General features: G+C 37.5%; 3 protein-coding genes across 4 annotated transcripts in view; 2 read left to right on the top strand and 1 right to left on the bottom strand.

The window, feature by feature from the left end:
- Nucleotides 1-450: 450 nt before the first annotated feature.
- On the bottom strand, nucleotides 451-5,559 carry sh2d7 (SH2 domain containing 7). Its single transcript, XM_019102956.2, has 6 exons — nucleotides 5,178-5,559; nucleotides 4,907-4,996; nucleotides 4,229-4,412; nucleotides 2,028-2,219; nucleotides 1,274-1,927; nucleotides 451-1,193 (listed from the first exon to the last, which is right to left on the bottom strand). The coding sequence occupies exons 1-6, from the start codon at nucleotides 5,402-5,404 to the stop codon at nucleotides 1,152-1,154; spliced, it is 1,389 nt and encodes a 462-aa protein (XP_018958501.1). The 5' UTR covers nucleotides 5,405-5,559; the 3' UTR covers nucleotides 451-1,151.
- Nucleotides 5,560-6,299: 740 nt separating this feature from the next.
- LOC109088874 (death-associated protein kinase 3-like) lies at nucleotides 6,300-12,769 on the top strand. Of its 2 annotated transcripts, XM_042727578.1 has the most exons (11): nucleotides 6,300-6,629; nucleotides 7,033-7,070; nucleotides 8,483-8,550; nucleotides 8,964-9,185; nucleotides 9,327-9,465; nucleotides 9,638-9,767; nucleotides 10,840-10,888; nucleotides 10,991-11,017; nucleotides 11,117-11,269; nucleotides 11,402-11,447; nucleotides 11,567-12,769. In XM_042727578.1, exons 3-11 carry the CDS (start codon nucleotides 8,489-8,491, stop codon nucleotides 12,191-12,193), a joined length of 1,455 nt encoding a protein of 484 aa, XP_042583512.1. In that variant the 5' UTR covers nucleotides 6,300-6,629; nucleotides 7,033-7,070; nucleotides 8,483-8,488; the 3' UTR covers nucleotides 12,194-12,769. The 2 variants fall into 2 exon arrangements, with proteins under 2 accessions (XP_042583512.1, XP_042583514.1); XM_042727580.1 differs by lacking the exon at nucleotides 7,033-7,070.
- A 5,464-nt stretch (nucleotides 12,770-18,233) lies between these two features.
- The window catches only part of LOC109092670 (probable E3 ubiquitin-protein ligase HERC1), a 45,289-nt gene continuing 37,585 nt past the window's right edge, over nucleotides 18,234-25,937 (top strand). The window contains 10 exon segments of the mRNA XM_042727577.1: nucleotides 18,234-18,502; nucleotides 20,620-21,563; nucleotides 21,643-21,738; nucleotides 23,018-23,212; nucleotides 23,313-23,624; nucleotides 23,735-23,814; nucleotides 23,816-23,829; nucleotides 24,436-24,579; nucleotides 24,849-24,976; nucleotides 25,126-25,270. Of these exon segments, the coding sequence (XP_042583511.1) occupies nucleotides 20,649-21,563; nucleotides 21,643-21,738; nucleotides 23,018-23,212; nucleotides 23,313-23,624; nucleotides 23,735-23,814; nucleotides 23,816-23,829; nucleotides 24,436-24,579; nucleotides 24,849-24,976; nucleotides 25,126-25,270 (2,029 nt within the window). The 5' untranslated portion in view covers nucleotides 18,234-18,502; nucleotides 20,620-20,648.

Genomic DNA, 25,937 nt, shown 5'->3' with positions numbered 1-25,937 from the left:
TAGGAATCATACACATTTTTCATAAATCTAATACAGTGAAGCCCCTGAAAGATTGATTTTAGCTGCTAGCCTGATTTTCAAGCTTGATTGGCTAAACAATGCAAGCACACTTTATTATATTTACATTTACATTTACATTTAGTCATTTAGCAGACGCTTTTATCCAAAGCGACTTACAAATGAGGACAATGGAAGCAATCAAAAACAACAAAAGAGCAATGATAAGCAAGTGCTATAACAAGTCTCAGTTAGCTTAAATGCAGTACACATAGCAATGGCTTTTAAATAATATAATAAATAAAAAGAAAACAGATAGAATAGAAAAAGAATAGAGCAAGCTACTGTTAAAGGTCTTTTTTATAATTGTATAATAAATGAAAAGAAAATAGATAGAATACAAAAAGATTAGAAAGGCAGTTAGGTTTTTTTTTTTTTTAAGAGTAGAATTAGAATAGTGAGTGCTAAAGTTAGAGGGTCAAATAAAGATGGAAGAGATGTGTTTTAAGCCTTCAAAAGTTGACCAGTCCATCATGAGGTTGTAGGTGGATCAATATTTAAAGTCCAAACCATTTGGAAATGTCTCAGTGGCTCAGAGATGTGATTATATGACCATCGGTTAAATCAGCTATTATCCGAAATTGCAAATCACATAGTACTATTAACTTTAAAGGAGATAGAAAGCACAATGCATTCAATCTACTCAATACTCACACTTATTGTATGTTATCCCCATGGTTTATTCAGTTATGCTGTGCAGTGTTATGGTTTCAGATGTGTAGAGAAAGACTGTTGTATCATACAAACAGTATGGATTGCTGGATTAGGGTTACAGAAAACGCTGATAGGCTGTGACCACTATACTAATTACAAAATTCTAAATTACGCAGGTCTAGTCTACATTGAAAGATAAAGTCCTGAGAAAACAGTGGGAAATTCAGTCATAACAATAGATATAATCAGAGCAGGTGTTTTATCATAACCATTTCATTGTACCATTGTATTTGCTTAAAAATGTTCAGCATTGTTTAAGTGTAGAAACCATACTGTACTGAAGTTATATGTATACTGTACACACCAACATAAAAGGATTACTTTAAATGAAACATTAAATGAAAACATTTTTCTCAGCTTTTGCATTCACCTGATGACCATTACTTCTTATTCTCCAGACGAAGTTTCCACCACTTATGATTCTGCAAATGATAGCAGTTCTTTAATTTTTTTAGAAAATAAGAAGTACAAAAATTATGTTTGTTATTATATCAGGTCTCACCTTCTTCCCCAAGATGCTTGGTGTGTGTGGTTGCATCTCATCCAAACTCGCATACGTGTTGCTGTCTGTCAATCGGATGTCCTCATAGGTGTTGCTCTCAGCTATGTGTTCATAGGTATTACTGTCACGTTGTTCAGGTATGTCTTGATAGGGGTTTTCTGCTAAAAGCATGTTGTCGATGGGCTTTATATGGTTGTCATATTCTTGCCCGGGCTGGTCCTTCTGTTCAGCACACACCACAGATGCGGTCTGGTAAAGTGGGTTGGGCTGTAGGGCTTCTTGGTCAGTATAGGGTACTCTGCAAGCTCCAATATTTCGTTTTTTAAGATCAAGGACAGCATAAGAGCAGGAGGCTGTTTTGGGTGGAACTAAAGGAGGTTGTTGAGGAATGGAGGGCATTATGTTACAAGAAGTAGAGGTTAAAGACTGATTGTTTTCATCGTGGACAGGCAACTTAAATTGAGAGCTGTAGCCTTCTGTGTCGAAGATATCACTTTTTTTGCCGTTTGCTCTCTCGTCACCACCTGCCCTTCCAGATGTCCTTGATTCTGAAAAGCTGTGTTGTTCTTGTGATGGATTTGTACCAGGAAAACCGGCGCTTAAGGAATTCCGAAGTGATGTATTCTTCTTTGGCAATGGTGGAACTTTCATACCCTAATGATTTATTCAACACATAAATGAATTTCAACACTAGATATGTAAAAAGGTTTTATATCATAGAATTAGCCATGGTTACTAGAGCTGACTTGGTTACCTGGGACAGGATGTTCCTGTCAATAGAGGTGGAGATCTCAAGTTTCCGGCCACTTTTAGAATACAGAACAGGAGGCGTGTTTTGTGGGATATTGTTAGTTTGTTCCCATAAACTTCTTAGAGCCTTAACGCTAACACCCGCATTGACTCTGGGCTTATTTTGAACCACATCATAAAGCTCATTTTTGCCATCCTAGAAGAATGACAATGCAAAATGATATGCATTGTAAAACATTTCCTACCATGTTGATATTTTCTTTGTTTTCATGTATTCAAAAGTTAACTTAGTATTTTATTATTTTTTATTTTTTTTAGATTGTTGTGCTTGCCAATATGCCCTACACTCAAACAATTTCCATTCTGATGCCATTAACGAATTTATTCTCAGTTAACCGTGATTTGATTTTCCATAAGCAAATCTGGATTAACAAGATAAAGTGAGTGAAATTTGGCTGGTCATGTGATCAAATAAAGTCTACTTACACTGAACAAAATTATAAATGCAACACTTTTTGTTTTTGCCCCCATTTTTCATGAGCTGAACTCAAAGATCTAAGAGTTTTCTATGTACACAAAGGGCCTATTTCTTTCAAATATTGTTCACAAATCTGTCGTAATCTGTGTAAGTGAGCACTTCTCCTTTGCCGAAATAATCCATCCACCTCACAGGTGTGGCATATCAAGATGCTGATTAGACAGCATGATTATTGCACAGGTGTGCCTTAGGCTGACCACAATAAAAGGCCACTCTAAAATGTGCAGTTTTACTGTATTGGGGGGTTTGGGGGGGGTTCTGAAAACCAGTCAGTATCTGGTGTGACCACCATTTGCCTCACGCAGTGCAACACATCTCCTTCGCATAGAGTTGATCAGGTTGTTGATTGTGGCCTGTGGAATGTTGGTCCACTACTCTTCAATGGCTGTGCAAAGTTGCTGGATATAGGCAGGAACTGGAACACGCTGTCGTGTACCCCAATCCAGAGCATCCCAAAAATGCTCAACGGGTGACATGTCCGGTGAGTGTGCTGGCCATGCAAGAACTTGTACGTTTTCAGCTTCCAGGAATTTTGTACAGATCCTTGCAACATGAGTTGATGGTCGTGGATGAATGGCACAACAATGGGCCTCAGAATCTCGTTACAGTATCTCTGTGCATTCAAAATGCCATCAATAAAATGCACCTGTGTTCGTTGTTCATAACATACGCCTGCCCATACCATAACCCCACCGCCACCATGGGCCACTCAATCCACAACGTTGACATCAGCAAACTGCTCACCCACACAACGCCATACATGCTGTCTGCCATCTGCCCTGTACAGTGAAAACCGAGATTCATCCATGAAGAGAACACCTCTCCAAAGTGCCAGACGCCATCGAATTTGAGCATTTGCCCACTCAAGTCGGTTACAACGACGAACTGCAGTCAGGTCGAGCATGCAGATGAGCTTCCCTGAGACGGTTTCTGACAGTTTGTACAGAAATTCTTTGGTTATGCAAACTGATTGTTGCAGCAACTGTCCGGGTGGCTGGTCTCAGACGATCTTGGAGGTGAAGATGCTGGATGTGGAGGTCCTGGGCTAGTGTGGTTACACGTGGTCTGTGGTTGTGAGGCCGGTTGGATGCACTGCCAAATTCTCTGAAACACCTTTGGAGACAGCTTATGGTAGAGAAATGAACATTCAGTTCACGGTCAACAGCTCTGGTGGACATTCCTGCAGTCAGCATGCCAATTGCAAGCTCCCTCAAAACTTGCGACATCTGTGGCATCGTGCTGTGTGATAAAACTGCACATTTTAGAGTGGCCTTTTATTGTGGCCAGCCTAAGGCACACCTGTGCAATAATCATGCTGTCTAATCAGCATCTTGATATGCCACACCTGTGAGGTGGATGGATTATCTCGGCAAAGGAGAAGTGCTCACTAACACAGATTTAGACAGATCTGTGAACAATATTTGAGAGAAAAAGGCCTTTTGTGTACATAGAAAAAGTCTTAGATCTTTGAGTTCAGCTTATGAAAAATGGGGGCAAAACAAAAAATGTTGTGTTCATTTTGTTCAGTGTATATTAAATGGATTCTTCATCTAATGTGATTGAACATGATTTTAAAAGTACTATTAATTTCTTTATATATAATACTTTTTTAATGAAGAATAATTACTGAGTGCACCTTTAAAAAGAATGCAAAGTATGATTGATACCTCTTCCACAGAGTCCATATCTGTGTTATATGAAGTCAGGTACTCTCCAAAAGGCTGGATCGGTGTGGTTTTAAAGTGATTGATCAGCTCTGTCAGACTGTTATGAGTGGTGGAATCACCAGAAACGCTGAACAGGCCAGTCTTGGTTTGATTTATGACAAAATGGCGACAACGATCCTGTCCTCTGTCAGCATAAAGCATTAGAGAAATGAAACAACCGAAAACACTGTAGCTTCAAACAGTTTTTTAAAGGTTAGAACCATTAGCTAGTTTATTTTCCCTCTGCATTGTAGGGGTTTTAACTTAATATACTGAAGGATCTGCTTAAAATGACTAAATTTGGTAACACTCTACAATAAGGCCTGATTTGCCAATATTAACATCAACTAACAAATAACAGTACTTCTACAGAATTGATTTATCTCAGTTACTATTAATTTCAACATCTACTAATACATTTCAAAAGGTTTTAATATTTCAAAATATTGTATTAACATTCTTTATTGAGCTGTGAACCAACATAAACAATCAATTAACAATTGTATTTTTATTTACTAATGTTAAAGATGATTAATTAATTCTTATATAGCTTGTTGTTAGTTCATGTTAGCTAATGCATTAAATAATGTTAACAAATGAGCTACTATTGTAGTGTTACAGAAAAATGGTTATTCTTACTTGTATGAAAGAATATATCCAATGGCTTTTTCGCTGAGTCTTATAAGGAAGCAACCAACATTCTTGTCTCTGAGCTGATCTTCTGCTTCCCTGCAAACAGTATAAGTTACCACAGTGCACCAGTGCAACTGCCTCAATTCACAATCATAAACATTTGCATCTCCTTCACCATTACTCATAAACAGACAGTAGGCCTATTTAATTTGTTCAGGTGCTTTTACACCTCATGGTGAAACAATTACTAAACCTCTTATCTCTCATTATCTCTTACTGTCTGGAGATGAAGCCCTGGAACCAGGGCGGAAAACTTCCATCACACAAGATGAGCACAGCCTGAGTCTCCACAAACCACTTGAGGATGTGCTCCTTCTGTAGTCCTCTGTCCATGGTGAGGTCTTCCCCAGTTCCCTCCATTCTTTCCATCTGCTTCTCATTTAATTTCTCAGATATCTTCATCTTCTGGTACAAGGCTGCCTCTATTTGCTCCATTGTGAGCATCTCCCTCCCTGCACAAATGCACTGTATGCATCCAGTAAAGCCAACTTTCCACCTTCAAACATTCATAACATCATTTACTCACTGCAACAGGAAGACTGGCACACTTCATTTGCCTAGTTTCCTCCTACGTAAATGTTTGATCGGGCAAATGTAAAAAGGTTCTATTGTATCTGCTTGTAGTCAGTAACGACTTACGGGTTCAGTGTGATTTTGTTGCACTATCTTTGGAAGGTTCTTCCGCCAGAATTGCAATCTTGTATAAAGATTAAAAAGATTAAAGATTAAAAACCTGGTTTGGATTTGGAAAACAGATTTGATCAGGAACTATAACCACTGCATACTTTCATAAAGCATCAGTATGTAACAAATGAATGTGAGGGGGGGAACATTTCGGAGTTTTATTAAATCTTTGTTTTTCATACTACCAGTGTCAAATAGTTCACATTATTGCCATGTTTTGATAAATTTTGATGATTTTGATTATTGGCCTCAAAGCTTAAAGGACAATGTGACGCGAGCCCGGATTTTTTATTTTAATATTAGGCCTCACAATTTGCATGTTAGCTAGATATGTACCTACATTTTATGTAACATTTAATTTTAACAGAGTGTTTTAGATTAAATGATAGAAAAAAGGAATTAGTCCTAAATTTATGCTGAAGCAATTTATGCTGTCCTAGGAGGAATATGTTTTTCAATGTATGAATTAAATAAAATAAATTTAAATATTTTTGATGGGGCAAAGAGTGAAAAATGTATATGTAGTTTAACAAAGTAAATCTCTCATTAAAATAAATTATGGTAAATAATAAATAAATACTAAAAACCCTTGGCATGCTCGTGTATTACAAAAACTACATGCAACTGTTTGTCACATGTTAAAAATGATAAGCTTTAGCACATGTCAGCAGTAAACAGAATAGAAGAGTGAGACAACGGGCGACATTTATCATTCTGTGACCCACAGACAGCGACGACCGTCCAACCTGGATATAATTCACAAACATCCCTTATGTTGTGTTATTTTTTAGTCAAGGGACAAGCCTGTCAGTCTGTTGTCGTTCTAATGCTCAGGCATGAGTTCAACAGGTGGCGTGTCCACTTTTAGAAACACGACACGCTGCTGCAGCTGAGACGCGTGCTCTTTTTTCCAATGGTCTGCGAAGAAAGTCGCGTGAGCGCATGATAGGATTCAGAAGCGTATCATATTTGTTGGTGATTACAGGTAGGTACATTTCTTGTTATTTTACTTACTTTTAATAAATACATTAGACATGCAACTGCACGAACTCTTTAGATTAGTCCTTATATGTTACCGCTGTGGAAATAAATGCATTTGCTGATTTTTATTGCGTTTACTTTTACGTCTACGATTTCGAAAATTAAAAACAAACAAACGGAGTGCAATTACACCGTCTTTCTGGAGATCACGCCTACCTCCAGGATGAACAGTAGTTAAAATGGTCGTGTTTGTCTGGTAAAAAGTGTTTCTTTTTTGAGGGAAGCATCGAATGCACATTAGAAGCGTTACAACATGGGAAGCATATCTCGTCAGTTAGAAAATACCTGTCAAAATAGACTTTTTCCATTGTGCATTTTGTGAGTTTTCCATTTTTTCTATATTCCAGACACCAGTTTTCCTTGGATAAATTTAGGCTAAATATAGGTGAGACCTCATCCTTTTCTTGCACACTTACGTTAAGTAAGATCTAAATTTGCCCCACCATCATGAATGAAATATTTAGGTCACAACCAGGGCTGGATTGGTAATCGGGCATACATTCCCCGGTGGGACGACGCACCTAAGGGGCCGACAGAAGATGTTTTTTTTTTTTTTTTTTTTTGCCGAGGACCATTACGAAGGGACAGCGAGCAGCCAGTGGCCCATTGGTTTGAAACATTTAAACATGAAAAATCTTACTGTTCAAAAACCTTTGACTGGTATAGTGTATACAGGGTTTATATTGGACCGGGGCCGTCCGGGGTTTGAGTCCCTGCACACTGACTCTGGGGCTCGACATTAACCCTTCATTAACGTCAAACAAGTAAGCATGCTGAGGTCAAAACTCCAAATGAAAAGTTTTTATATTTAAAATACAGTTAGTAAGGCAACATCACACAACGTTTTCACCATTACGACTGTTAAATAGTTCAATAAACAGTTCAATAAGCAAGTAATAATATTAGGTCACATTTTAGGTCAAACCACAGCGCATCTCACAGCAACCAGCCGATTCATTGCTGAATGATTCCATGTTCTGAACGAATCGGTTGATTCAAAGTTTCAATAGCCCATGCATAAACATCTGATGAATCAGCCATTTGAACGAATCGCTTGAATGAACAACTCATTGACTCACTCATTAAACGCTCACTACTGGCACCTTCTGGCTTTTTAATTTAGTTTTAAAAGTATAATTTGCACCATCAGTTCTTGTTTGTATATTCCAAAAAATATTTAAAACAATCTCATAACATCATTCAGTGCAATTGTATTTTTTCAGTGTAAATGATTTAATTTGATAATGTAGAGATAACAATAATCCCATTATTATAATTGAATTTATAGATTAAATGTAAGAATTTTAAATGAAAGATGAAGTATTAATGAGGTTATACGTATTAGTGGTGTCAAACGATTAAACACATCCAAAATAAAAGTTTTTGTTTATGGAATATGTGTGTGTGTACTGTGTATATTCATTGTACTGTACACCACTACATATATAGGCTATAAAAGCCCCAAACCATAGAGCTCCCCCATATATCAAATTCCAAATTAACCCCTATATATATATATATATATATATATATATATATATATATATATATATATATATATATATATATATATATATATAGAAATGGTGGTGGGCCGTCTGGCCCAAATAATCCAGCCCTGGTCACAACAAACCATATAATACTTAACTTTATTGTACTGTATATGCATTAAGTTGAGATTTTACTTAGTTTATTTATACATAGAGATTGAATAAAACAATTAGGCCTGTACATTTTTGTGTGTATACTGTTTTTTATGAGTAATCTTTTTTTTTTTTTTTTTTTTCCTTAAATAAGATCACAATGGCTGTGTTCAAGCAGCAGCAGGTCGAGAATTACTATGTGATTGGAGAGGAACTTGGCAGGTATAAAAAAAAATAGCTGTTTACTTGTTGGTTTATCATATACTTGCTGATTGCTGCAATATATATGATACACATTACACAGCTGCATTCATATAGTTGCTATATAGAGGGGCACAGGGTCATTCGCCTGACTCCAAAACTTTTATCCCAGCACAATTCTAATGAGGATCAGAGATTGCTGAAACTGCATACACAGTATGAAATCTTTTAATTACATTTTTTTTATTGGGTCTCTAATATGAACTGAATATAACAACAATCTGCAGTGTACAAATGAAAAATATAAAATAAAATACAACATATTATATACATTGGCCTTTAAGTGTCTATATAGAGTATAAACACTTAAAGGATGCATTATGGTGTGTTGCTTGTGTCAGTGTGTGTTTTATAACTGTTCATGTGTTTTTCAGTGGGCAGTTTGCAATTGTTAAGCAGTGTCGTGAAAAGAGTTCAGGCCGGGATTTTGCAGCCAAGTTCATAAAGAAGCGTCAGAGTATTGCTAGCCGGCGAGGTGTGCTCCGAGAAGAGATTGAGCGAGAGGTCAACATCCTACAGCAGATACACCATCCCAATATCGTCATGTTGCATGATGTGTTTGAGAACAAGACAGACGTTGTGTTGATTTTGGAGCTGTGAGTAGAGCTTGTTCTGATGCTTATATAAATGATTTCGTTATTACACCAAGTTTGGGCTTGGATCATATTTTATGTGCGAATTTTATCAAATTTTTCACCCCCATATTGTTACTGAGAGGAGATTATGTATATTTGTAGGGTGTCTGGAGGAGAGCTTTTTGACTTTTTGGCAGCGAAAGAGTCTCTAAGTGAGGAGGAAGCCACACAGTTTATTAAACAGATTCTAGAGGGCGTGCACTATTTGCACACAAGGAATATTGCTCATTTTGACCTGAAGGTACAGTACACCCACTGGTCTCATCACACTGCCCCAGAACATTACAATAAAACACATTTGTGCAGACAGATGTGGAGTGTTGCAGAACGCTCTGTCAGAAGAACAGTGCGTCTTTCTGTGTGTATGAGTGTGGGTGTGCTCCTGTGTGTGTAATTTATTTTCCGGTTTGCAGCCTGAAAACATCATGCTTCTGGATAAGAATGCCCCTCTTCCCCGAATCAAACTGATTGATTTTGGCTTGGCCCACAAGATTGCTGAAGGCGTTGAGTTTAAAAACATCTTTGGAACACCAGAGTTTGTTGGTATGATACATGTTCTGTTTAAACCCTAAAGCCTGCAGCCTTTAACATACACACTAAGGAGCCATTTACACAGAACGTGTTTCTTAAAATGCCCTTGAGTCCCACATTTGCCGTGTAATGCGTAAGACGCTGCGAACAATGCAAGACCTCATGAGCGCAACATTCAAACATGCTCATCTAGCATGTTTACATAGAAAAATAACACAAAGCAGTGCAATGGAATGCAAAAATGTGTTCTGTGTGAATGACCCCTAACACACTTTAAAAGTTCACATGAAAATTTGCAGAATATTTATTCACCATCAGACCATCCAAGATGAAGATGAGTTTGTTGCTTCTTTGGAACAGATTTGGAGAAATTTAGAATTACATCATTTGCTCACCAATGAATCCTCTGCAGTGAATGGGTGCCATCAATATCAGAGTTTAAATAAGACCATCACAATAACCCACAAGAAATCAATGCGACTCCAATCCATCAGTTAACGTCTTGTGAAGTGAGGGAAAGTTTGTGTTTGTAAGAAACAAATCCATTAAGACATTTTAACTTAAAACCATCACTTCTAATCCATAATAACGCTTCCTTCAGTGAAAAAGTCCACCTCCTGTTGTCCTCTCGCATCAAAATCCACCAACATATTAGTTTAGAACTATTTTAGACTATTTTTGCTTATAAACAGTGCATATTTCTCTCCTGATTCAGATGGGGTACTCAATATTATGGATATAGGCCTTGTTTAAAGTTGAAAACACATTAATGATGGATTCATTTCTTTCAAAACACGCAGCTTTTGCTTTTTGTTGATTGATTGACTGGAGTCGTGTTGGTTACTTGTGGAGTATTGTGAAGTTTTTAACTGCAGTTTGAGTGCTCATTCTGACGGCACCCATTGATGTAAAGCTAAATTTCACAAAATCTATTCTAATGCAAAAACAAACTAATTTTGGATGGTCTGAGGGTGAGTATATGTTTTCCACAAATTTTTATTTTTTGGGTGAATTATTCTTATACGATTTATTCCTCTTCTGAGAATTATTATTTTGCACTTCATATTGTTTTTACGGTTTTCAGCTCCAGAGATTGTGAATTATGAGCCACTGGGACTGGAAGCAGATATGTGGTAAGGATCATTTTTTTAATGTTAATTGAAATGTAAATATCTCAATCATTTGAGCTTTTTTTTAAATGGTTAATAATTCAATTTAATGCTTTACTTTTATAGGAGTGTTGGTGTTATAACATATATTCTGTAAGTACGCAAAAATGTAATTTTTTTAAGTCTATAAATGCATATGAGATTATAGTTCTAATACGTCTAATATGTTGCTAATACGCTTTCTAAATGTAGGTTGAGTGGGGCATCTCCTTTCCTAGGAGAAACGAAGCAAGACACCCTGGGAAACATCTCAGCCATGAACTATGAGTTTGATGATGAATTCTTCGGCCACACCAGTGAGCTTGCCAAGAATTTTATACGACAACTACTGGAAAAAGACACCAAGTAAGTGCAGAGGGCTGAGGTCAGCTAAGGCCATTTGTGTTTGAGTGTGAGCTTTGTGTTTGTGACAAAACCGAATATGGTGCTTGTTGCAAGTAATATGGCATAAATTACCATCTCAATCATGTGTTTCAGAAAGAGGCTCACAATTCAAGATGCATTGAACCACCCCTGGATTAAGGTATGTTATGAGCTTGTGATTGTGTGCCTGAAAGACATTTATAGGCATTCATTTTTTCACTTTCTCTCACTCTGTCCTTAAATATGACTCTCAGTCTTAACCCCATTGTCTGTTGGCAGTCTAACGAGCATAAAGAGGAACGCAGCAAAGCACCAGAGAGGAAGAGAGAGCGTAGGCAGCTGAAGACGAAGCGTCTCAAAGAGTACACCATCAAGTCCCACTCCAGTATGCCTCCTAACAACACCTACATCAACTTTGAACGCTTCGCACAGGTGGAGGAGGATGTGTCGGGCATGGAGGGCACTTTCTGCCAGCTGGCGTCGGCCCACGACTCCCTGCAAGAAGACATTGATGCACTAGTGTCCATCTACAATGAGAAGGAGATGTGGTACAAAGAAGAAAGCGAAAGCATCAGACATGAGTTGTCCCAGCTCCGTTATGAGTTTCGTAAAGTCGAGGCCCAGAGGAGGGGTGTTCACGAAGACATGAGGAGTGTGGATGCCAGCGTTAGCCGAGTGAGCGAGCGATATAAGGAGAGGCAGACTCGTTATGAGGCCTTGCAAAAGGAGCTGTGTGCTGAGCTGCAGTGGGTACAGGAAGAGATGGGTTCTTTTCAGGTCACCTTCCCAAACTGTAGCTTTAGCAGCGTGTTTAATATAGATGTCAATGAAGCACTGAAAGAGTTGCTGAATAGATCCTGTGGAGGAGACCTGCTGACGGGCAGCAATCTGGACCAGCAGAGATGACACATTAATAAACCCCCTCCCACTGATCACACATCAATATATAAACACAGGCCAGATAAATGTGCTGAAGAGACTACGCTGAGGAATATAGACGTGAATACTGTAAAAGCAGGTATGGTCAGTCAGAGAGAATATACATGAAAAATATGTAACACAATTGTTTATGAGTTTATTATGTATGGTTAGCAGGTTAAATTAGTTCACATTTTTTATATGTTAATAGGGTCAATCCATCTCAGGTGTAAAGTTGATTGCTTGACCAATTTAATTTTCCCATTTTTTTTTTTTTTTTGGCGTGATTACCTCTTGTTTTTATTTTAAAATGTGCACTGGATGTAATTTTTTTATTCCAAGGAGCTATAGGACTATCCTGAGCCAAGTTAATGAAGTTTTGAGGTTTCCATAAACGTTTGTTTAATTTGTTGTGACCCTTGACACAAAGACCCAACACTGTAGTTAACCAAGTTTTGCAATACCAGTAAACAGAGGTAAAAAAAATTAGGAAAATTAAAATTGGTCAAGCAACCTCCATTGGACAGATTGACCCAATATATATATATATACAGTACAGGTCAAAAGTTTGGAAACATTACTATTTTTAATGTTTTTGAAAGAAGTTTCTTCTGCTCATCAAGCCTGCATTTATTTGATCAAAAATACAGAAAAAAATGTAATATTGTGATATATTATTACAATTTAAAATAATTGTTTTTAAATGTATTATACTTTAAAGTATCATTTATTTCTGTGATGCAAAGCTGAATTTTTAGGATCATTATCACATGATCCTTTAGAAATCATTCTAATATGAAAAAACTTTAATAAATTATCAAACTTCTGCTGCTTAATATTTTTTCAGAACATGTGATACTTTTTTTAGGATACTTTGATGAATAAAAAGTAAAAAAACAACAACAAAAAAAAGAGAAGCTATGTTTTTAAAATATAAATATTTTGTAATAACAATATACACTACTGGTCAGTAATTTGGGGTCAGTAATTTTTATTTCTTTTTTGTTTTTAAAAATAAAATCAATACTTTTATTCAGCAAGGATGTGTTAAATTGATAAAAAGTGATAGTAAAGAAAATATATTATTAGAATATATATTATCAGAATTTTTTTATTTTATTTTGAATAAATGCAGTTCTTTTTAACCTTTTATTCATCAAATATATTAGACAGCAGAACTGTTTCCAACACTCATAATAAATCAGAATATTAGAATGATTTCTAAATGATCATGTGATAGACTGGATGTTACATGTGACACTGAAGGCTGGAGTAATGATGCTGAAAATTCAGCTTTGCATCACAGGAATAAATTATTTTTTTTAAAGTATATTCAAATAGAAAACTATTAATTTAAGTTGTAATAATATTTCACAATATTACTGTTTTTTCTGTATTTTTGATCAAATAAATGCAGGCTTGATGAGCAGAAGAGACTTCTTTCAAAAACATTAAAAATAGTAATGTTTCCAACACTTTTGACCTGTACTGTATATATACTGTATATATATATATATATTATATATATATATATATATATATATATATATATATATATATATATATATATATATATATATATATATATATATATACTTCAAGATTACTGCTGTTAGGTAAAGAAAAAAATTTAATGGTGCTACAAAGTTTCTTTTTTCTTCTGTTTGGTCCTTTTCTCTTTGGTCTATCAATATAAAACAGATCTGATCATTTTGAGTTGTAAAATCACAAAACAAGATGTTATGCTTTGATTTATTATTATATATTAGGTATATTTAAAGTCATGATGCTTCCTTTATTGATGTTATGTGAACAGCTCTAATTTGTTCAGGTAGTGTTTACACAGAACATGTTGTCCACCTTTGGTTATTTGTGTACCAGATCAGATTAAGTCGAAATGGCAAGTGAACCAAGCTTATTTGATTAAACACTGTTTATTTATTAAATATGCCACAGTTTCAGATTCATTTTTTATTCTTTTTTTTCCCATTGCTGTAGTGCTTTAGAGCAATGTGTGTTTATTTGGAATGTGTGTTTGAGTATATGTCGTATTTAATAAGTACAGAAGGGCTGATTGTTATGTCTGCATGCCATAAGTTGCTATGCTTAGTAGGATGATGCCCCTTCCAGCGTACTCATGGACCTATCAAAGTGTAGACTCTTTTAAACAATTGACTACACTACTGGAACTGCTGGAAAGGGTTTTTGGTTCTCAGTGAATGGTTGGAGAAGCTGTGAACTCTTAAAGGAGGTTATTCCATAACTATGTGCTAGATTCTGCATATTACTGGTGAGTAATGCATTTAAGCTTTATCATTACTTCTGATAATTGTTGTATCTCTTAAGGTATTTTATATGCATTGTCATTTTAGTCTATTCATCTTACATTGCATTCATTCTTTGTTGTTGGCTACACATAGTGTTTCCTTATTATCTGTCTCTTGACATAAAGTGTTTTTGCAACATTTTATGTGGGTTTTGCCCCAGTGTATCTGTCATTATCACATGTTCTCACAGAAAAAGGACACAAAACCAGGTCATACAAGTTCATCTGTAAAGCCAAACCACTGACCAGGATCCTTAAGCGACACTATCATGCTGATTTGACTTGTTTTTCTCTCCTGAGCAACACAGAGCTTTTCATTCATGTGCTGCAGCTGTTAACCCTCTTACTGATGATTTGTGTGTGGTTTTAGCAGAAAAGGCAGAACCCTAGGAGGCAAGTTTGTCATTTTTCAGCTCCAAGGGAATGCGTTTACAAAGTAAAAAAAAAAAAAAATTGTAAAAAAAGTACAGTGTCCCCAGATTTCTACACAAGGCATTCTACTGTGACAAGGCTCGGTTTCTGCTTCAATATAGCATACGAGAAATCAGTCTAGAAAAAAACGTGTTTTTGCATTATTCTTTTAGTCCTACAGGGGGCAGCGTTCACCTCTTATTTACACTTGGACCCACAGGCATGTAGTCCATAAGTACACTGTTGTTGGGTAACGCTGAGGGCACTGACTCTTTGGTGTTTGGCTACTGTCCCTTATAAAGGTTGGACAGGTCAGGGATGATCCAATGTTTTACTGCAATTTAGGAAACAACTTTCAGGTCTTGAGCAGCCTGTGTGCATGTGCTAATCATGGACTCTTCTGTCAATTTAAGCCTCACAATAATTCATTCTTATTGATTAAGCTTAATCATCTTATTTTGATGGCTTTCTTTGGTCTCACAACCACATTATCCCATATTTTATTAGACACGGCATGCATGAACGTGTGCTGCTGTATGTGCTGAGATAGTTCTGGACAATGTTTATCTGTATGTGTGCAGGACAGATTAAGTTGGCCTTCTTTAAACAATTATTTTTGTTTTATTCACTCTGTAGTTGACAAGTTCTCCCACTTAAAATTAAAACGTAATTGCTTATTTAATTATATTTTTTAGGATTATAGTGATGTGTTAAATGAAAAGGAAATTGTTTTTTAGAATGTTTATTAAACATTTAACAGTGCACAAAGAATGTCATGATATATTATCTCAAATTAAGCTGGTCTCAGATGCCTGTCTTTGTGACTTCACACAGACAGGCCCCTCCCTTCAGGACAGGCTTTTGTCGTGGTACTGCAGGTTACACCATCAACATGCCCGTGGACACTGCAGACTAGCGGTCTGCATGTGTACTGCATGTCGACGCGGACAACGACGCAGAAATATAAATGAAAACCGACGCATAGCCTACTGCGTAAAGGCTACGGCGTAGGTACGACGCAGAAGTATTAATCAGCCTTAACACAACGGTGCGTAAAACTCTCGGAAGTATTTTAAAGATTCTATGCTGAGAACTTTAAATATTTCACATACTTTTGAAAGTGTTTAGTTGATCCTGATAAGCACTTGTCATCACAGTTGTAAACACTATGGCTTTCTTCTTTCGTGAGGGGGTTTGGTGCCACGGCATCTTTGTTTCCAGGCGGAACGTTTAAGAATGCGACACACACGTCTCCCGGAAGTCCTGTAGAATTCAACCAATCCGATGATGACTTCGACACTACTGAAGCGTTTCCATTTTTGGCCCTGTCCCAAATCGCACCCTAAACCCTTGCGGTCTTCCTCTGACTCCGAACTTTCGTGGCGTAATGCTGCTTTGACTGTCGGGTAGAAGTCTGCTGCGGAGCTCGCCCCAGTGTGGGCTCAGCAGAAGTGCGGATCGAGGGTGCATAATGGCCGCAGAGGGGATGTTTGCGAGCACCCTTGTGAAATTTAAAATGATGAATGGGACACCCTACGGTCTCGTGGACATAACAGACACGCACACGCAGCGCCCATTGTAAGTCTGCAAGACCGAAAGTGCATATGAAGTGTTCCACTTGGAACAGGGCCTTTGTGTCCCATATGCATCAGACATTTAGCCAATGGTCTGTGTGCGTGACCTCTGGGACTGAGACTACTCAGAGAGCGGCTTGGAAGAGAGGGGCGGGGTCAGCAAAGCTCATTTGCATTTAAAGGAAAATGCTACAAAACGGCTTGCTCTGAAAAGAGCTGTTTTTGACAGGGTAAAAAGAGTGTTGTTTTACACTACCATTGAAAAATTTTAACCAATCTATTTTACAGACTTTTCATTAAGACCCTAAAGAATCATATCAGCTTGTGGAAAATGGGAATCTGATGATCCCTTTAAGCAGCCCTTAAGGTCGATCATGGATCAAATCGATCCACTATGGCAAACAGCTAATATTTGTGCTGTTTAATGCAATTGGGTTGTGTTTTCCTTAGGGCATAACTGACACGTCACAGGTATATTTTTCACATGTAAATGTTAGAAAGTTATGAAAATATATCCATTTTACTGTCAGGAGTGGGCGAGGCTGGATGCGTGAACAAGCCCGGCTGCGTGAATGTGTGCTAAATATAACAGCACAATAATTCTGAGTAAAATATACATTCTGCTAAAATATTTGTTGTTGGACATTAAATGTGACACATGAAGAATTTTAATCCTACATATCAGAGTATTTTAATAATAGCAGTAACTGTAAATTTAAGCCGACTAATACAGTCCTAATTACTAGCTCAATGAGTTAAATGTGTATTCTTCTTATCAGTTAAAATGTAGTCTGATTTCTATTATTTATTTTCATTTGTAATTCATTGATTTTAACTTTTAATTTAGTGTATTTATTACTTTAAAGAGCAATTTTGAATTTTAATGTATTAATGTTTTAATAACCATAAAAGGTACAGTTGTCATACCCAAGAGAAAGGCTGCATGGCTAGAAGCTGCTGATCAACTGAATGCGCTAGTTAACCATGTTAAAAAGTTGTTATTTATCTTAAAAAAGGTCATTACATTTTGGGCACAATACATTAAATACAGTTGGTTGTAGCCTATATTTTTATATATTTGATTATTTAAGTTGGATTTTCTGTATGCTTTTATTTTTGGACTAATAATAAAGACTGTACTGTACATGTGGAAGAATTGACAATACAGCAGACTTGACTTGACTTGACTAAAGACAGTTAATTGTATGTGAGAAAGTCATTGCAGTGGTGATATCAATGCATTCATATTGGTCAGTGTTAGAGGAGCTCAGTTAGCCTGCTCCGGACCAGGTTAGTTTCCCAGCACAGTGACTGAGCTTGAGCTATGGTAATTTTGCTTTCGGAAACCAAATCAAGTTACTAATCAAGTAAAAAAAAAAATACTAAAACTAAACTTAAATACTAAAATATTAAAAAAGAAGAAGAAGAAAAAAAAACAATAAAAATGACAAAACATAAACTGAAAATATATACTGAAAAACCTTAATCAAAATACTAATAAATACAATAATGGTATATAAATAATATACAATAGTAGGCCTATATACTAATAAATACATTATAAAAGTGGGAATATTGCATTGGTTGTGTTTGTGTGTGTGAGGAAAAAAGAGAATACTATTGAATCTACGTCAAATCATTTCAAATAACGAACTAGTCATATTACAGGATATTCTATAAATATATGGCTGCATATAGTCGCTCAGGTCTGTGAGCGCTGTTGTTCTGTGCAGTGGGTAATGAATGATAGGGAGGGACTGAACAATTGAGCCTGCTGCTTATTTTAAAAAGCAGCTGAGTCGTTAGGGATTGAGCAGCACTGCTCTCCTCACTCCCAACTCTCAGTTATTCAGCCTTGCCAGATCCTCAACCCAGCGATTACGAGCCTTTTCTGTCATGCACTGTCACATGCTGGTGCCGAGGGACCATTAATCACCATGAAAGCCACTTTCGTTCATGCACTGAATAGGCCTTTGGCAGTTTATGGTAAGCTCCAGCCTCATCTTTTCAGTTCTTTATTGCCATAGCAGTCGACAGGTTCCAGACATTTCAAACGGGACCTTATGTGTGTAGTCTTCTGAACTTGCATTTCAGTGATTGCAACAGCCTGTGTGTCAAATGCATGCATGCATGTTTGTGTGCATGATTTTAATGTGAAATAACAGTAGCTGAGCTGACTCATGTAAAGTGAGTGGCGGAGGGGAGTTGATCATAGCCTGGCAACCATAGACAAGCAGCCCCACAGCCGGGCTAATGCGACAAGCTACCCGTGCTATATAGTCATGCACTCCCAAGACAGTTAAGTACTTTACCTGAGGCTCTTTTAATGTGATGATTCAGTCTAGGCACACAACATAAGGCGTAAAGTTAGTGAATAATTTCAGTGTAGTGCATTAGCTTAGCTTGCTGGCGTATACCGTTCTGTTAGCTATGCTAACAAGCTAACGCCTGTAAGTTCCGCCTCACTTGCAGACGTGAACGCCGCAAGACATTTCTTTTAAATATCTTTAACTAATATGCTGCAGGTCTCGTATAAAGATCTGGGCAGTCGGATATTTCTGGGGAACGTGTTTTAAGTAACGCTGTTTATGCGAGCAGTGTGATTCGATGGGTTAGCCAGTTTAATGAATAAGCAAACCGCAAGATTGTCATAATAACCAACACCGTTCATCATTGCAGCCTAAACAGCTGTGCTTGTTAGCAAGATATGATCATGTCTAGAGTAGAGGAATGGGTTAAATAGCATAATTTGCTGCTGTAACAATGTATTAGCTGACAACCTGTAACTTTATAAGTTGGATTATGTAATATAACATGCTGTAATAATTTGATAGTCTGTTGTTATTCATTCTGATAAACTGATGTGTAGTTCAGATTGGAATATACAGTCAGTTTCCTTTACATTAATCAAAATTCTGTCTATACTGTACACTGCCCATATACTGTCTGTCTCGTTTAAGTAATATTTTAGCTACTGGCAACATGTTCTTTAGTATTAGAAGATTTATTACATGTTATCATAGGCTTATGAAATGATTTGAACAAGATTAAGGTGTTAAAAGCTGAAATGGTGTATTTTATCAGGCGTAAACCATGCATTGCATTAGATTAGATATGTCTATTTCTTTTGCACAGGTTTATGATAAGATTCAACAGACAATAGTTTAAGAAGATGAAAATCATACCCACAAAAGTCTAACGCTGGCCTGCTTGTAAAAGTTAGCGTACTAGATAAATAAGTTAATAATCAATGGGATGACTCAAGACCTACATTTATGCATGCGTGCTCGGGCTGAGTACCCAAAGGCTGTCATTATTCTGTACGGATTCCAGGTTTTGATAAGTGGATTGGCAAGATGTCAAGTGTGTCATCACGGCCTCATCTGCACTTGATGATCTTTCTAGATAGGTCAGTTCTGAAACTAATTTCTCAGAATCAAACTCGTTTTAGGATGAATGCATATTTCATCATCACCTTGAGTTTTTAATTTCTGGTCATGGGTACATCAGAATGCTTAGTGAAGAAAAGTGGTTTCTCTGCTAATGCGTCTGAGACAGTTTATGTTTAAATTGATTCACTTTGGGTTGCATGATCTATTAGAGCCATACTGGTTATCGACTGATAATGGAGATTTGGATTATTAAATCTATCTGTATCAATCCATATTTTATGTACCCTGCTATTCAAAAAACAATAAAAAGTCATATTGTGAATAAAATATTATTACAATTTTTAATTGAAATAAAATATTTTGTAACATTATATATGTCTTTTGTTATTTTTTTAATCAATCTAATGCATCCTTGCTGAATAAAAATATTGAGTTCTTAAAAAAAAATACTGACCCCAAACCTTTGAACAGTAGTGTAATAATTTCCTGTCAAGAATATCATATAATAATATAGATTAATATCAAAATAATTATTTATTTGTGCGTGCCAATTCTCCCTATTATTATTTTTTTTAGTTTTTAAATTACATTTGTCTCTACAAGTAGTATAGAATGTTTTTATATTGACCATTTATTAACATAATTGACCCATCTTTATCAAGTATTAATGTAGCTGCATCCCTAGATTCACTGTACCTCTTTATCTCTCAGATGTGATGGTGAGGTTGTAAGGTGGCACCATGGCTGCGATGATACCACCAGTAAAACTAAAATGGTTGGAGCACCTCAACAGCTCCTGGATCGCTGAGGACAGCGAGTCCATCTCCACCCGTGAAGGCGTCGCTCTGCTGTATGGCAAGCTGCTGGCCAATAAGGAGGTGGTTCTTCTCCCTCAGCAGGTGCTATGTCTGAAGGGCCCTCAGCTGCCGGACTTTGAGCGAGAGTGTCTGTCCAGCGACGAACAGGAGCATTATCTTGATGCGCTGCTGGCCAGTCAGCTTTCTCTGGCCAAGACGGTGTGCTCAGATTCGCCCTTCGCCACTGCCCTACGCAAGCGTCTGCTTGTGCTGCAGCGGGTTTTTTATGCACTTTCCAACAAATACCATGACAAGGGCAAGATCAAACAGCAGCAGCACTCGACCGAAAACACTCTGGGTTCTGCGGACTTGCAAGCAGTTAGCGAGCGGCCGCGCTCTAGTACAGACGCCCTCATTGAGATGGGCGTGCGAACGGGTCTTAGTTTGCTTTTTGCTTTGCTCAGGCAGAGCTGGACGCTTCCTCCGGCCGGTCCAGGGGTCAACCTCTGTAACGATGTCATCACCACAGCCATCGAAGTGGTGGGCTCCCTTCCGCCGCTCTCCTTGGCCAATGAAAGCAAGATTCCCCCGATGGGTTTGGACTGCCTGGCCCAGGTCACCACTTTCCTGAAAGGAGTCACCATGCGCAACTCAGGGGCCGATGTGGTGGGGAGGAGGCTGGCGTGTGAGCTGCTGCTGGGATTGGCAGCGCAACGAGGGTCCCTGCGCTACCTGCTGGAGTGGGTTGAGATGGCCCTGGCTGCATCGGCCGGTGTCAGCAACCTGGAGCAGAGCCAGGAGGGGCTGATGGGATACGACTGCTTCATGAACATTCTGATGCAGATGAGCCGTTCACTGGTGCATGCTCACTACAACACTTGTAATTTGTTTTACATAGTGTTGGATGTTTTAAATGACTGAATGTCTGGTGTTGTAGGGTTCGTCTGCTGATCGTAGCCAATGGAGAGAGCCGACCCGCACACATGACGGTCTCTGTTCCCTATACGAGGCTGCACTTTGCCTGTTTGAGGAGGTAAAATGCAAATATAAATATATTAATGTAAACTTGTTGTATGGATAAGAGAGGGCCATGTCATTGTGCACATGAATCACCTAATGATGAATCACCTAATGATGAATCACCTAATGTGGTACTTTGATACTGTGTATAACCAGACATTTGTTACAATCTGATATGATAAATATTTTCCAGAAAATGTATTTATTTATTAGAAATTGAGTCATTAAACCTTTAGATAAAATATTTTTTTTAAATCTAAAAACAATTGCACATGTTTTTTGAGTATCATATCTGATAAATCAGGCTTTTGTGTCTCTTATAGTGTGAGATATGAGAATATGGAGCTAAGACTTTTATTCAGAGGCCCAAACTGAGCAATAAATTGTTGGTGATTGAGAGTTGTACAGATATACATTCCACATAAAAAGCCTTATGTTTCATAGATTTTAAAATGATAAAATGATTTTGTTTGGTATAGATTCTTTAACTTAAGTTTTTTCAGTCCAGTAACTATTCATATTCAAATAGTACTAACAATATAAATTTTATTCTTTATCTCATAAAAATTTGTAAAGATTTTACATTAAAAAGACATGTACCATGACCTGAAGGGGGACATTTTTAGAATGACACTAAAAGACCTTAAACTTGCTAAAAAAAAAAAAAAAAAAGTATAAACTATTAGTCAGATAAAAGGCATGTAGTAGACTGACAAAAGGGTTTTTATCATATTGATTGAGGCCTAAGAATAGTATGTATCAAATATGATACAGTAGGCTTCATTGGGTTAAGAAAACAGAACTATTTAAATGTTATTAAATGTTTTGTTCTTGGAAGGAGCACTTTAGATGTAATAGGCAATTTGCCACGAAATACCACTTTGATTATAGACCTGCTTTTCAGTCAAACTCATTCTTTTTCACTATTTCAGTCATAATGTATGAATGCGTAGCAGTACAGACTTGAAACAGTTAAGAGATTTGCTTGCAGTGTATATTTTCCTTGTACTTGTTCTTGGTTTCATTAGTGCTGTGAGCGTCCTCCGACGCTTGTCATCCAGTAAATCCAGTTTTAACTGCCAAAATTAGAAGAGAAGCTGCTATAAGATGCATGCTATAACACGCTGCAAAACAAATCAGTCCTGCTGTATCTAAAATAGAAAATAAGAAATATGTATCATACCAATTTTTTGCATTAGAATCATTTTTTTTCTTTCTCAAATCATCCCGTGGGCAAGAATTGGGCCATGTGTTTGACACTTTGACTTTATTTTAAACCGATTTCCTGATAGGTGTGTCGCATGGCTTCAGACTACTCAAGAACTTGTGCGAGTCCAGACAGTATCCAGGCAGGTGAGGCAGCCATGGTATCTGAGACCTGTGAGGTCTATGTGTGGGGCAGCAACAGCAGCCACCAGCTTGTAGAGGGCACTCAAGAGAAAATCCTCCAGCCCAAACTCGCTCCCAGCTTCAGTGATGCACAAACGGTAGAAAGCAATTTCATATTAATTATTCATACAGTGTCAGTGTTAGTATCCTCCTTTATGCTCACAGTGAATGCTTGCTGACCACATCTCGTGTCTTCAGATTGAAGCTGGCCAGTACTGCACATTTGTCATCTCCTCTGATGGTTCAGTCCGAGCGTGTGGGAAGGGCAGCTATGGGCGCCTGGGACTGGGTGACTCAAACAACCAGTCCACTCTTAAGAAGCTGACCTTTGAACCTCACCGTGCCAATAAGAAAGTTTCATCATCCAAAGGCTCAGACGGGCACACATTAGCCTTCACTAGCGAGGGAGAAGTGTTCAGCTGGGGTGATGGAGACTATGGCAAACTGGGTCATGGCAACAGCTCTACCCAGAAATACCCCAAACTAATACAAGGCCCTCTACAAGGAAAGGTACTAAATTCATGCAGTAGTTATGCATCACTTAATCTTTTAGAACTCTCAGGATGTACCTGTGTTTTTAAATGATTAATGTCTTCTGCTGCTTGTGTGTTTGCTTGTAGGTGGTGGTTTGTGTTTCAGCAGGGTATAGACACAGTGCTGCAGTCAGTGAGGATGGAGAGCTCTACACCTGGGGAGAGGGTCTTTGGTAGATTAGGTATATAATTGTCTATATATTATATTTATTGCACGCATTCATTAAAAAATAATTAATATTAGGGATTAAAAGGATTAATATAATTTTTCTGCGTTCTGAAATGCCTGAGCAGTCTATCGTCAAAAGTATTTCTGTATAATTACTGCTTTCCATGACTGCGTTCCCAAACAGCAGGCATGCACCTCTAAAAGCAATGACCGAATTTATTGTTACGTCTGCTCTCTCTGAAGTGCAAGTAATTTATTACATATGAAAATTATTTTGCTCAGTGGCTTCTCCTAGTTTTCTTAGAGATATTTAGTGGCAGTTTATCAAGAAGTGATGACTTTGTTCTCTTTGATTCGTTGGATGGAAACGGTACTTTATTCGCAAATGTTTTATGCGATATTCCAGTTTTGCGCATAAGTTAATTTCACATCTTTGGATGGAAATATAGCTATTCTCATATCTATCAACATGCTAAAACTTTTCAGAGTTGAGGTGATAAAAAAGCATATATTTGTTAACTAATGCACATAATGCATAATGCACATAATTTTATCTTGCTTCATTTTGTGTTAACATTTGTATTTGTGTATCATTGATTTTGTTTGTCTACACTTGTAGGTCATGGCGACAGTAACAGTAGGAACATTCCTACGCTAGTGAAAGACATCAGTAATGTGGGAGAGGTGTCCTGTGGAAGCTCCCACACCATTGCGCTGTCTAAAGATGGACGTACGGTCTGGTCCTTTGGAGGTGGAGACAATGGTGAGTTAAGTTAACCTGCATCATTGTTCTTCTGAAGAGACATTCAAAAGGGTCCTACTGTATTCGTGGTGTCAAGCATGCACTATACACTTTGCCAGCTGCTGCATATAGATGTGCTTGAGTTATCTTCTATACTTTGTACACATCTAGTAATTATAATTTATTTATTAATTACAATTTTAACTATTATTGTTTGTGAAGTTGCTGTGTATATGTGATGATAAAGATTAATGGAAGACTATTGCACCTTCATTGTTGTTTATCTGCAGGGAAACTGGGTCACGGTGATACTAATCGTGTATATAAACCCAAAGTGGTGGAGGCGCTCCAGGGAATGTTCATACGCAAAGTTTGTGCTGGCAGCCAGTCATCTCTTGCCCTCACCTCTACTGGCCAGGTATGAGACATTGCTAAGCCACTATTTATTATGTTTTGATGATAGATTACAAAAATAAGGGCAGTTGTGAGTTCATGTTGATTCTAATGTCTCAGTGTGGTGTGTATATTCATTATAAACACACTGTTATCTATGTATTCCTTGTGCAGGTTTACGCTTGGGGCTGTGGTGCTTGTCTTGGCTGTGGTTCATCGGAGGCCACTGCGTTAAGGCCAAAACTGATCGAGGAACTTGCCACAACCAGAGTGGTAGACGTCTCCATAGGAGACAGCCACTGCCTTGCATTATCACATGGTAAGGGATCACTGCAAACCACTGAATTGAGGACACAAATCTAAGGCTTATCTGGTATGTTTAAGAGGTTGGTAGTGCAACAACATGAAACTGAAATGAAAATGAGGCTGTAAGGGATGGAAGTACAGTGCTTTCAATAGATTATGCTATTGTTTAACAGCATACCAATTGCAAAACTGCCAAAATAAAAAACAATAAAAAAGAAAAAAATATACAAAAAGTTTTTAAAAGTTGTGAAAATTACATGATCTAGGACCTTTGGACAGTGCATGCCATTTTAAAGACTAAGTCTCTCCCTCACAACTTTATTGTCATCTGTGTTATATTCAGTATGGCATCTAACCTGACTTAGGTCTATGCAATTAGTTTTGTGATTCTCACTTTAATATTTTCACTTTCAGTGTATTGCATAAATCATTATAAAATTATGTTGTAAACTTAGTAAACAATGTCTGGTGATTAGGTGCTGTTGGTTTTGTGAGTCTTCTTGGGGCTGTACTGTAAGGGTTGTGTGAACTGTAGTTTGTGATAGTGGAGAGAGCGAGAGAGAAGGGGGTCAGATTAGTAGCAGAAGGGTATGTGCGGAGTCAGACTCAGATAAGGTGAAGCAAGGGGGCCTCACACATGATGTCACAGACAATTTGACGCTGTGTACTTAAACTAAACA

Source organism: Cyprinus carpio, chromosome B7 (assembly GCF_018340385.1).
Source record: "Cyprinus carpio isolate SPL01 chromosome B7, ASM1834038v1, whole genome shotgun sequence".
Lineage (NCBI taxonomy): Eukaryota > Metazoa > Chordata > Actinopteri > Cypriniformes > Cyprinidae > Cyprinus > Cyprinus carpio.
This window is presented reverse-complemented; position numbering and strand designations above follow the sequence as displayed.

What these genes read in the sequence shown, in the direction of transcription:
- sh2d7 (XM_019102956.2), bottom strand. Translation starts at nt 5,404, where the DNA reads ATGCTCACAATGGAGCAAATAGAGGCAGCCTTGTACCAGAAGATGAAG. An exon ending in CAGGGCTTCATCTCCAGACA is followed by an intron (nt 4,997 to 5,177) that starts GTAAGAGATAAT and finishes TACTGTTTGCAG; the next exon opens with GGAAGCAGAAGATCAGCTCA. An exon ending in CAAGCATCTTGGGGAAGAAG is followed by an intron (nt 1,194 to 1,273) that starts GTGAGACCTGAT and finishes TATCATTTGCAG; the next exon opens with AATCATAAGTGGTGGAAACT.
- LOC109088874 (XM_042727580.1), top strand. Translation starts at nt 8,489, where the DNA reads ATGGCTGTGTTCAAGCAGCAGCAGGTCGAGAATTACTATGTGATTGGA. An exon ending in ATTGGAGAGGAACTTGGCAG is followed by an intron (nt 8,551 to 8,963) that starts GTATAAAAAAAA and finishes TGTGTTTTTCAG; the next exon opens with TGGGCAGTTTGCAATTGTTA. An exon ending in GGACTGGAAGCAGATATGTG is followed by an intron (nt 10,889 to 10,990) that starts GTAAGGATCATT and finishes TTACTTTTATAG; the next exon opens with GAGTGTTGGTGTTATAACAT.